Genomic DNA, 12,643 nt, shown 5'->3' on the forward strand with positions numbered 1-12,643 from the left:
ATTTTTAACCTTTTATCTTTTACTATGGATGCTGCATAGGCAGCCTCAATAGTAAAAAGCTGGTCACACTTGTCAAACACTATGTTTGACGAGTGTGACCAACCTGTCAATCACTTTCCAAGCGATGCTTCCAATCGCTTGGAAAGTGCTTGACTATCGCACTTGAAAATCGTGGCAAAATCGCGAACATAATCACGGTAAAATCGCAGTGAAATCGCGCGGAAAAAAACGCGCGATTTCTGGGAAGGAGTCCGGTTTTCAGTGTGCGTTTTAAAACGCTACATGGGCACATAGCCTTAATGCGGTTTTCTTGCGGTTTTTGTGTGGTTTTCCACTGCGGTTTTCCCCCTGCAGATTTGGAGACTAGGGAGGTGGAAAACCGCACAAAAGAAGTGAAATGCCGCAGATTTTGTACCGCAGGAAAACCGCGCGGAAAAATCCGCAGCGTCTGCACAGCGTTTTTTTTTTCATTGATTTACATGCTACTGTAAATCACACTGCGGATCCGCAGCATTTCTGTGCGGTAAAATCCGCTGTGGATCCGCAGGAATTCTACATCGTGTGCACACAGCCTTAAGGGTATGTGTGCATGTTGCAGATTTGCTTTTGCAAAATTCTGCGTGGATTCTGCCTTTCTTGGCAGAAAATGCAGCTGAAATTCCACGCGGTATCTCTGCCTTTTTGATGCAGATTTGATGCGGTTTTTCATGTGGTTTCTTCATGCAGATTTGTATGCGCTTTTGTAAGCTAAATAAAGATATATTATTATTTACTGGCTAGTTTACAGAGGAACCCGCCAAAAAAATTGACATGGGTCCCCCTATAAAATCTAACCAGCAAAGGCTTGACAGACAGCTGTGAGCTGATATTAATAGCCTGGGAAGGGGCCATGGATATTGGCACCCCCCAGGGTAAAAACATCAGCTCCCTGTGCCCCAGAAATGATGCATCTTATAGATGCGCCAATCCTGGCACTTAGCCTTGAACTTCCCACTTGCCCTGTAGCGGTGGCAAGTGGGGTAATATTTGTGGGGTTGATGTCACCTTTGTATTGTTCGGTGACATCAAGCCTACGGATTAGCAATGGAGAAGCGTCAGTAAGACACCTATCCATTACTAATCCTATAGTTGTATGGTAAACAAACACACAGCCAGAATAAAGTCCTTTAATTGAAATAATCTCACATACTCCTTTATTGAATCTTAATTTACCATAATTACTGAACGCCTAATCCTCGACACCCGTGTCTCCTGCAACAAAAATAAAATAATAAACCAACATATAATACTCCCTGTCTGATGCAGTCCATTTACCGAGTGTCCCACGAAGATCTCACATGTAGAACAGTCACATCGGGAGATGTGACTGTTCTACCCGGCTTCCGGTGATACACTGACAAGAGGTAATCCCTTCTGCAGTGTATCACTGAGAGTTCACTGGAGTTCGTGCTCTCACTTATGGCACCGCTGCGTGAGAATTGAAGCTGATCAGCTGATATACTCCGGTGACCTCTCACGGCAGTGTAGTGATACACTGCGCGAGTGATCACCTCCTTTCAGTGTATCACCGAAGGCTGAGTACAGCAGTTACATCTCTCACTGTGACTTTTCTACACGTGAGATCATCATGGGACACTCGTTATAAAATGGACTACGGCAGACAGGGAGTATATATTGGTTTATTATTTTATTTTTGTTGCAGGAGGCGCGGACATCGGGGATTAGGTGTTTGGTGAGTATATATATATTGTATGTAATTATGTAAAAAATTTTTTTTTCTTTTTACAATTGAACACAGTCGCTGGATGATGGGACTATTCTCCCATGATCGGCTCATGCTGTCACTGTTATATGTGACAGAAGACATAACCGGATGGGAGTAGTAGTCCCATCAGATGATGCCTGAGTACACACACAGTCGCAGACAGATGCACACACACATCCACAGACAGATGCAGACACCCGCAGATAGACACAGACAGACGCGCACATATTTTCCGCTCACACATATTCTCCACCCACACACATATTCTCTGCCCACACACTCTTCCTCCTTCCTTTCCGAACCTTTTTGTGGCACGCAAATCTGCAATAAATCCGCAAATCTTTTAACAACTGCGGTTTGACTGCGGCTTTGACTGACTCAATGTAAGTGAATGGGTGCAGAAACCTTGCAGATCCGCAAAAAGAATTGACATGCTGCATAAAATTAAGTGCTGTGAATCAGGACAGAATTTTCTGCAGCATTGCACACCAATTCTGGATTCCCATTGTTTAATATTGCTGTGCAATCCTTTGCGGATTTGGTGCAATTCCGTACAGAAAAAATGCTGCGGATCCGCAACAAATCCCCAACATGTGCACATAGCCTAAAAGATGTTGGATATTAAGTTCTTGTTGCAACATCTAATCCCTCCCTGATATCAACCACATATGTACGGCATTTGATAACAGTTCTGGGTGTATGGAGTGGAACTTAGCCCTCTCTATACACAGTGGGTGTATAATATTGCTACTTCTAGAAAAGTCCAGTCTTTCAAAATACAAAATCATTTCATTTATTTGGCAAACAATACAAATTCAAAAATAATAAATGAAAACACCAAAATGCTGGTTTTTTGTCATTTTACCTGCTCAAAAAAGTGGCGTAAAAGTGGCCACTAAAAATGTTACCAAATGAGAACTACAATTAACCTCTCTAAAAACAAACCCTTACCAATTCTTTGGCAGAGTGATATAAATGTTGTTGGTCTTAGACAATGGTGACACAAACCATTTTTTTTTAAAGTACTGAGTTTTTTTAAAAGCAGTAAAATGAATAAAAAAAATCTATGAAAATCTGTAAATGCATTGATCCGGAGAATCATGTTACCAGGGCATTTTACTATGCAGGGAATGTCTAAAAAACAAAACCCTTCATAAAAATGGTGGGATTTTTTTTTTTCACAATCTCACCATACTTAGATTTTTTTCTATTTCTTTATTTGTTGTCTGCAAAAATAAATGGTGCCATTTAAAACTATTACTTGCCTGACGAAAAAAAGCCTCATATGGCTTACAAGTTATGACTCTTGGGATGAAGGGAAGGAAAAAAAGCGAAAGTGCAAAAATAAAAACTGATTTGCCGCAGAAGAGGTAGATGTTAAAGGTGTATATATATACTATATATATATATATATATATATATATATATATATATATAATATTATATTCACTGCTCAAAAAAATAAATCAATCAATCAAATCAAATTTATTATCGCCAAGTACATATTACATATATACAAGGAATTCTTTGTGGCAAAGAGGCAACATAATATATAATAACAGATACAACAAGTAACATCTAACAAGACAGATACAGTATATAGTCTACACATGACGATTTAATTGTTGAACAGAGAGTGGATAGAAGCTGTTCATATGGCGGTTGGTGCTGCATTTGGGGACTCTGAAGCGACGTCCTGAAGGGAGTAGTTGGAATGAGGAGTGTCCCGGGTGAGAGGGATCGGATGAAATTTTCAATGCGTGGGATCGAATACTCTTATCATAAAGATCCTGGATTTTAGGCAGGGGGGAACCTATAATTCTCTCTGCTGTTCTGAAAGTCCTTTGTAAGCGGAGTTTATCATGCGCAGTGGCTCCCCCATACCAGACTATCAGAGAGGAACAAATCACAGATCTGATGACAGCATTAAAGAATAAGATCAGCAGATTCTTAGACAAACCATATCTTTTCAGCTGACGCAGGAAGAACATCCTCTGTTGTGCTTTTCTTATAACAGCATCCACGTTTTTCCCCCATTTAAGATCATGAGAGATGATAACACCAAGGAATTTGGTCTCTGTGACCCTAAGAACCACTTCGTCATGGATGTAGATTGGAAGTATCTCATGTTGATCTTTCCTAAAATCCACAACCATCTCAGCAGTTTTTTTAGTGTTGAGTACAAGATTATTGGCTTTACACCAGTCACATATTCTTTCCACCTCACTCCGATACAAGTCTTCAGCATTTCCCCTGATGAGACCAATCAGTGTCATATCATCGGCAAATTTCAAGATTTTTACTGAGTCTGCTGAAGAGATGCAATCATTCGTATAGAGAGAAAACAGTAACGGGGACAAAACACACCCCTGAGGTGCCCCGATGTTTGTGACCAAGGTGTTCGAAGTGAATGGTCCAAAGTAAAAGGGAACACTTAAACATCAGAATATAACTCCAAGTAAATCAAACTTCTGTGAAATCAAACTGTCCACTTAAGAAGCAACACCCTCAATAAAGGAGTGGTTCTGCAGGTGGGGACCACAGACCACATCTCAGTACCAATGCTTTATGGCTGATGTTTTGGTCACTTTTGAATGTTGGTTGTGCTTTCACACTTATGGTAGCATGAGATGGACTCTACAACCCACACAAGTGGCTCAGGTAGTGCAGCTCATCCTGGATGGCAGATCAATATCAATGCGAGCTGTGGCAAGAAGGTTTGCTGTGTCTGTCAGAGTAGTGTCCAGAGGCTGGAGGCGCTACCAGGATACAGGCCAGTACACCAGGAGATGTGGAGGGGGCCGTAGGAGGGCAACAACCCAGCAGCAGGACCGCTACCTCAGCCTTTGTGCAAGGAGGAACAGGAAGAGCACTGCCAGAGCCCTGCAAAATGGCCTCCAGCAGGCCACAAATGTGCATGTGTCTGCACAAACAGTTAGAAACGGACTCCATGAGGATGGTCTGAGTGTCCAACGTCCACAGATGGGGGTTGTGCCATCCTGGATGAGCTGCACTACCTGAGCCACTTGTGTGGGTTGTAGCGTCCATCTCATGCTACCATGAGTGTGAAATCACAACCAACATTCAAAAGTGACCAAAATATCAGCCAGAAAGCATTGGTACTGAGATGTGGTCTGTAGTCCCCACCTGCAGAACCACTCCTTTATTGAGGGTTTCTTGATAATTGCCAATAATTTCCATTTGTTGTCTATTCCATTTGCACAACAGCATGTGAAATTGATTGTCAAACAGTGTTGCTTCCTAAGTGGACAGTTTGATTTCACAGAAGTTTGATTTACTTGGAGTTATATTCTGTTTAAGTGTTCCCTTTATTTTTTTGAGCAGTGTATATAAGTATTTAGTCAGCCACCAATTGTGCAAGTTCTGCCACTTAAAAAGATGAGACAGGTCTGTAATTGACATCATATGTAGACCACAACTATGAGAGTCAAAATGAGAAAACAGGTGCCATTACTACAGGTAATGAGTGGAGGACAGAGAAGCCTCTTAGGCTATGTGCACACGCTGCGGATTCACCCGTGGATTTGTATCTGCGGATCCGCAGGTAAAGCCGCAGGTAAAATGACCTGCGGATTGGCCTGCGGTTTGCCACCTGGACAATAGAATAGGTGGGAAACCGCAGCAGAATCCGCAGAAAGAATTGACATGTCAATTCTTTCTGCGAATTCAAAACCGCAGCTTTTCCGCAGTTGAAAAACCGAAGATGTGCACAGGGGATTGTAAGTCACATAGACTTACCTTGTACTGTACACTGTCTGCAGAACTGCTGCGGATCCGCAAAGGCCAAATCCGCAGTGGATCCGCAGCAGAATCCGCAGCGTGTGCACATGGCCTTAAAGAAGAATTACAGAAATCTTTCATATTTTTAGGTGACCAAATACTTATTTTCCACCATAATTTGCAAAATAAATCTTTCCAAATCAGACAAGGTGACTTTCTGGATTTCTTTCCTCAATTTGACTCTCATAGTTGTGGTCTACCTATGATGTCAATTACAGGCCTCTCTCATCTTTTTAAGTGGGAGAACTTGCACAATTGATGGTTGACTAAATACTTTTTTCCCAACTATGTGTGTAATATATATATATATATACTGTATATATATATATATACACAGTATATATAACAAAATTGAAAAAACAGCACAAAATAGAAAAAAGATTCGGGTGCAGGCCCTCCAGGTACATGCCAAACCTCCAAATAGTCCATCAAAAAGAAGGTAGCACACCATGTTGGCTTTCAATAAAGTGTTTTTTTAATAGCCCATATGGCTATGTGCCCATGCAGCAACGTTTCAGTTCAATAAGTGTGAACCTTTCTCAAGCATTACAATGGTGATAGGTGAATGTCTTTTAACCCCTTTGCGACCGCCGATACGCCTTTTAACGGCGGTAATTAAGGGTACTAAAACCACAGCGCCGCTAATTCACGGCGCTGTGGAGAAAGTGAATAGCGCCCCCAGTGTCGGATTTTCTCTGGGGTCTCGGCTGCTGGGGGTAGCCGAGACCCCAGAGAACATGAATCGGTCGGTTTTTACCGACCCCGCTTTTGCTATCGCCGTTATTAACCCTATAACGGCGACCGCAAAAAAAGCCACGATTTTACATTTAATTTCTCTTTCCTCTGATGTGATTGCACATCAGAGGAGAGAGAAAGAGGGTCCCCGATCCCCACCCGGTACCTCTCCGTGGTCCTCTGTCCCCTCCCGGTGGTCCTGCATCCCGCCGACGTCCTCCGGTGGGCGCCGCCATCTTGGATCCGGGGAAAATGGCAGGCGCATACGCAGTGCGCCCGCCGGGAATCTGCCGGCTCCGGCTGGCAGATTCCATTCATTCATTTTGATCACAATGATAAACTATCAGCGTGAACAAAATAAACAAAATAGTGCATAATCACCCCCTTAGTTAGGCCAACATAACGAAATAAAGAAAAAAATTTTTTTTTTCAGTTTTCCATTAGGGTTAGGGCTAGGGCTAGGGTTAGGGTTGGGCTAGGGTTAGGGTTAGGGTTGGGCTAAGGTTAGGGCTATGGCTAGGGTTACAGTTAGGGTTAGGGTTGGGCTAGGGTTAGGGCTAGGGTTGGGCTAGGGTTAGGGCTAGGGTTAGGGTTAGGACTAGGGTTAGGGTTAGGGCTAGGGTTAGGGCTCGGGTTAGGGCTAGGGTTAGAATTAGGGTTAGGGCGATCTAGGATTAGGGTTAGAATTAGGATTAGGGATTAGGGTTGGGATTAAGGTTAGGGTTGGGATTAGGGTTAGGGGTGTGTTGGGGTTAGGGTTGGAGCAAGAATTGAGGGGTTTCCACTATTTACCAACTTTGGGGGTCTAAAAATTGGGTCTAAAAAATCACTTTTATGGAAATAAAAAAGACTTTTTATTTTCACGGCTCTACGTTATAAACTTCTGTGAAGCACTTGAAGGTTCAAAGAGCTCACCACACATCTAGATAAGTTCCTTAATGGGTCTAATTTCCAAAATGGGGTCACTTGTGGGGGGTTTCCACTGTTTAGGCCAATCAGGGGCTCTGCAAACGCAACATGATGCCCGCAGACCATTCCATCAAAGTCTGCATTCCAAAATGGCACTCCTTCCCTTCGGAGCTCTCCCATGCGCCCAAACAGTGGTTCCCCCCACATATGGGGTATCGGCGTACTCAGAACAAATTGCACAACAACTGAGGGGGTATGATTTCTCCTGTTACCCTTGTAAAAATAAAAATTTGGGGGCGAAAAATCATTTTAGAGGAAAAAAAATGGATTTCTTATTTTCACGGCTCTACGTTATAAACTTCTGTGAAGCACTTGAAGGTTCAAAGTGCTCACCACACATCTAGATAAGTTCCTTAATGGGTCTAGTTTCCAAAATGGGGTCACTTGTTGGAGGTTTCCACTGTTTAGGCACATTAAGGGCTCTCCGAACGCAACATGGCATCCAATCTCAATTCCAGCCAATTCTGCGTTGAAAAAGTCAAACGGCGCTCCATCCCTTGCGAGCTCTGCTGTGTGCTGAAAAAGTGGTTTACCCCCGCATATGGGGTATCGGCATATTCAGGAGAAATTTTACAACAAATTTTGTGGTTGATTTTCTCTTTTAACACTTGTTAAAGTAAATTGGTTCTGAATTAAATTTTTTGCAAAAAAAAGTGTTAATTATTTTCCTTCCACATTGCTTTAGTTCCTGTGAAGCACTTAAAGAGTTAATAAACTTCTTGAATGTGGTTTTGAACACCTTGAGGGGTCTAGTTTTTAGAATGGTGCCACTTTTGGGTATTTTCTGTCATGTACACCCCTCAAAATGACTTTAAATATGATGTGGTCCCTAAAAAAAATGGTTTTGCAAATTTTGTTGTAAAAATGAGAAATCGCTGGTCAACTTTTAACCCTTATAACTTCCTAACAAAAAAAAAATTTTCCTTCCAAAATTGTGGTGATGTAAAGTAGACATGTGGGAAATGTTATTTATTAAGACATTTTTGTGACACATCTCTCTGATTTAAGGGCATAAAAATTTAAAGTTTTAAAATTGGAAAATTTTCAAAATTTTCGCCATATTTCCATTTTTTTCATAAACACAAGACTTATCGAAGAAATTTTACCACTAACATGAAGTACAATATGTCACGAAAAAACTTTCTCAGAATCAGCAGGATCCATTAAAGCGTTCCAGAGTTATAACCTCATAAAGGGACAGCGGTCAGAATTGTAAAAATTGGCCTGGTCATTAAGCTGCAAACTGGCTCTGTCGCTAAGGGGTTAAAGCATACAATTTACAATGGTAATTTACAATAATAAGGCAGTATTCGCTGTATAAAATACAATCACAAGGACTGTGTGTCATCATTAGAAAGGGCAAATATAGTGCAATGTGCGAAAAATAAAAATCATGATGAAAATATTTACAATCAGCATAAGTCCTGTTATTGGACAGTGACTAGTAATCAGCGGCAGCTGTAAACATAGAAAATAGACGTGACTCATCCCATTAGAATAAACAAAAGGCACGCCATATACCAGCGTTACCAAAGGCTCAGAGTGCAGGATCAAAATTAGCAAATGAAAACACCTGTTGCCTGTCGTTCATGCTCGGTAGCTCCGTTTGCACACCGACCACATCTTGGACAAGGGAAGGCACCAATGCGCATGTGCCCATAATATAGCGAGTCCTTACAATAATAGGCTTGCAATGTAGATCACAATGCTATACAGTATATAACAATTCTTAAGTGCCTTTATTAAATCGCTTAAAGGGAAAAAAGGGGACTATGAATGGTTGGATATATCCAGAATATCGGAACACCTCCCATTAGCTGGGATAGGTAACCCATATCTAAATGGAGAAGAGCGTGGTGCACAGCACACAAATTCTCACAGAACTGGACGCACACTCCGAACCAACACAGGTTCCAGCCCCAATGCCAGCACATCTAGTAATATAGCCTTTTTTATAACCAAAAAAAAGAAAAAGAACTGCGCATTTATTCTTATTTATTGAGCCTTATAGACAACAAAAATATTTTTTATCACTATTAATCAAGATAAATATCTCAAATAAAAGGGGAGTCATGTCTTCTAAAGTCAACCCGCTGCCGCTGGAGAGTCTAGAAAAATATCAAATAGATAATATTTAATACCTAAAAATTACACCAAAGACAAAACAAGGAAAAGAACAATTTAATCCAAGAAATGCAACAAAGCAATTTTATAATGTAAGCTGTAATTTATATTCCACATTTATTCCAAGAGGTGTCAATTACAGGCCTCTCTCATCTTTTTAAGTGGGAGAACTTGCACAATTGATGGTTGACTAAATACTTTTTTTCCCCACTGTTTGTGTGTGTGTGTGTGTGTATATATATATATATATAGATGCATATAAAACTTAAATAAGTACATTGTACAGTATATACATACATATGTATAGATATATTATATTGAATATTACTTATATTTTTATCTAGATGACAAGACTAGTATTGAAGCAGATGGAGCAAAGGTAAAATCTATTACATGTATGTACATTTTTAGAATTTGTTTCTTCTGTTTGACAGTGATATAGTCAGGGTTGCTAAGGGCCCACCAATAATAATGACTCTGGGGGCCCATTGTTCCCCTACATTCAAATATTGCATTACCTTCATTCACAAATCTGGCTGTGCTTCTATAGAATACATTGGGTAGTTTGTATGGATGATAAGATGCTGCCTATGTCTGTACAGAGTGAATTACGTATATTGTGCCAACTACTTTTCATACTTCTGCAGAGGGGCCCACCGAGGAATTCACCTGTTCTCCTGTGGACCAGTCCGAGTCTAGATATAGTCTAACATTAGCAGTAGCTTGTAGTTCACAGCCTAGAAAGTAAAACAACTTTGTTAACCTTAAGCTCATAACATTGTGTAAATAATGCAGCGGGAAGACTGTGTCAATAGCTCTAAAAACTTATATTCCTTCAACATGCTGTGATATTGCTACAATTAAAGGGAAAGAATCATCACCAGAAAATGACCTATTTTTTAAATCAAGTTTTTGTGTAAAATGAATTTGTTTTGTAAAATGTTTGCAATTTATTTTCATATCATAATCTGTATAAGAAGGGGGCGTGGCCTGGTCATGGAGCCGGGCAGACGCACATAGAGAGAGCTCTTGCTTCCCAGAGCCCTTACAGCAAAGATTTATCAAGCACGGGCAGTCCCCTGGCCTCTACATGAGAGATAAAGCCGGTCTTCGCTCTCAGGCACCACGGGAGCCTTCCTCCAGACCTGCTGACCCTGGAATTACTCGGTATCTAGCAGCCCCAAGCAGCACAGGAAAACAGACCAGACGTGCAGCTATGGCAGCTGCTGAGGAGAAATCTGATGTGAGTGGCCTGAAGGCTGCACGCTTGTCTGCTGTTGCAGCCGAATCATCACATGGAGGACGCACAAAGGGAAAACAAACACACAGAAAGTGCCAAGCTGGACAGAACAAAACTGGAGATAAGGTTGGTAGCATTACAGGCACTCAGAGAGTGGAAGACTCCCTGTCCCTCCCTCCCCCTCCGGGCCAGCTCCTGCTTCTAAACCATTAACTCTTTCCTCTGCTCCAGACGAATCTCTGAGGAGAGTAGGGTCTGCAGACAGCACACTTAATGGATCTTGTACATTTGACACTGGCATGGTGGGGATGAGGCTACCCAGGATGGCTCTGAGACCCCTACAAGTTCTGGGGATTCCTTGTCCCTGACTATGAATGTAGGGGAACTACGTGCCCAGTTAAGTGCCATCCCCACCAATACTGACATGGAAGGTTACATCCAGCGTTTGGAGGCAGTCTTCAAGGCGGAAATTGGCTCCCTCAAAGAGGACATTTCCAACATAAATTCTGCCATCACTGTGTTAGAGGCTAAAGTGGATGAGCTATCTTCCCAGCTTCATACTCAGCAGCAACTTTTAGATCAGCATTCACAGAATTTTGATCTAGTTATGGACATGCTAGAAGACTCTGAAAACAGAAATAGGAGAAGCCGCATTAGACTGCGTGGTCTCCCAGAGTCTGTGGCCCCACGGGACCTGAATTCTGCCCTACAGCATGTTTTTAATTCATTGCTGAATAGATTCACGGATGAACGTATTGAATTGGACAGAGCTCATCGATCCCTGGGCCCAAGGCACCCTGACCCATCTAGATCGAGAGATGTAATTTGCAGGATCCACTTTTTCCAAATTAAGGAGGACATTATGTGTAAAGCTAGAGAGAACGACGCTATAGACTTTAATGGCATAAATATTCAACTTCTAGCGGACCTCTCCCCTATAACTCTGGCTAAAAGAAGGACCCTGCGACCTCTCCTGGAGGCTCTGCACACGAAAAACATTGCCTACACGTGGGGATACCCTTTTCAGCTACAAGCTCAGGGGGACACTGGCACGGTGATCCTGAGATCCCCGTCGGATCTCCTGGATTTCTCATCGGCTCTGGGGTTGCCACCGGTCACCCTGGGAGAGTGGCCCCATTTTTTCTCTTTTGGGTTCGGGGGAGTTCGAGGAGGTGGGAGAGTACCAACAGAGCATGGGAAGAAGAGGAGAAGAAATCTACGCCGTGATTCCGGCGGTCCCTCGGGTGACGCCTGAGCACTGAGGAGTTTGTCCTATATTAATCACTTGCTCTCTCCGCTGTCCTTTTCCTTGGGTCAGGGAATATTGGTGGTTTTCTATCGGGGGCCTTGTGTCCCGGGGTGGAGCCTTATTATGCATTATAGTGGTTTACTATAACTAGAAAAATTAGTCTACAGGGATCCTCATCACCTCCAAGTTGCCTCTGGTATTATGTTGTGTTTGTGGGGTTTTTGGATCCAATGCATAGCCAGTATAGCCTTGAGGCCTGGGGCACTGGATCTGTTTGGCTGTTTAACATGTATAATTAACTTGCTGTGGGGGCCTAGCTGTTTGCTCTGTTTTAGAGTCCAGTCACCTCCCAAGTTAGGGTGTGTCTTTGACACTTCCTTCAGAGAATTTCTCTGCTTAATTCTTTGCCCATAGGAGTAGCTACCTGTGATCTAATAAGACGGAATATTCTGCTCCGTCTGAAATTTTTGTTTATATTTCTTCATACATTATATTCTGCTCTCTTCTATTCTTCCCTCAGAACTTCCTTCTATATCCTTTTTCTTAAGTGCTTTCTCTTCTTTACCCAACACCTCTTCCCCTCCTATCACCACCTAGTCCTACTACTGATTCTTGTACTAGTTTACAATGGCCACCTTGAACCTTTGTTCTTTGAACATCAGAGGGTTCAATACTCCTGAAAAACGCTTGCAGGTTCTTTATCACATGCACAAGAAACGGGTTCATGTGCTGCTTCTGCAGGAGACCCACTTTAGATCAG

General features: G+C 42.1%; 1 protein-coding gene across 3 annotated transcripts in view; it reads left to right on the forward strand.

The window, feature by feature from the left end:
• The window catches only part of HSD17B3 (hydroxysteroid 17-beta dehydrogenase 3), a 254,388-nt gene that overhangs the window by 206,259 nt on the left and 35,486 nt on the right, over window positions 1–12,643 (forward strand). For all 3 annotated transcript variants that reach the window (XM_073545951.1, XM_073545952.1, XM_073545953.1), the window contains one exon: window positions 9,739–9,773. In XM_073545951.1, coding sequence (XP_073402052.1) covers window positions 9,739–9,773 — 35 coding nt within the window. The remainder of the gene's footprint in view (window positions 1–9,738; window positions 9,774–12,643) is intronic.

This window comes from Dendrobates tinctorius, unplaced genomic scaffold (genome assembly GCF_039654945.1).
Source record: "Dendrobates tinctorius isolate UK_male_01 unplaced genomic scaffold, ASM3965494v1 ptg000144l, whole genome shotgun sequence".
In the NCBI taxonomy this organism is placed as follows: domain Eukaryota; kingdom Metazoa; phylum Chordata; class Amphibia; order Anura; family Dendrobatidae; genus Dendrobates; species Dendrobates tinctorius.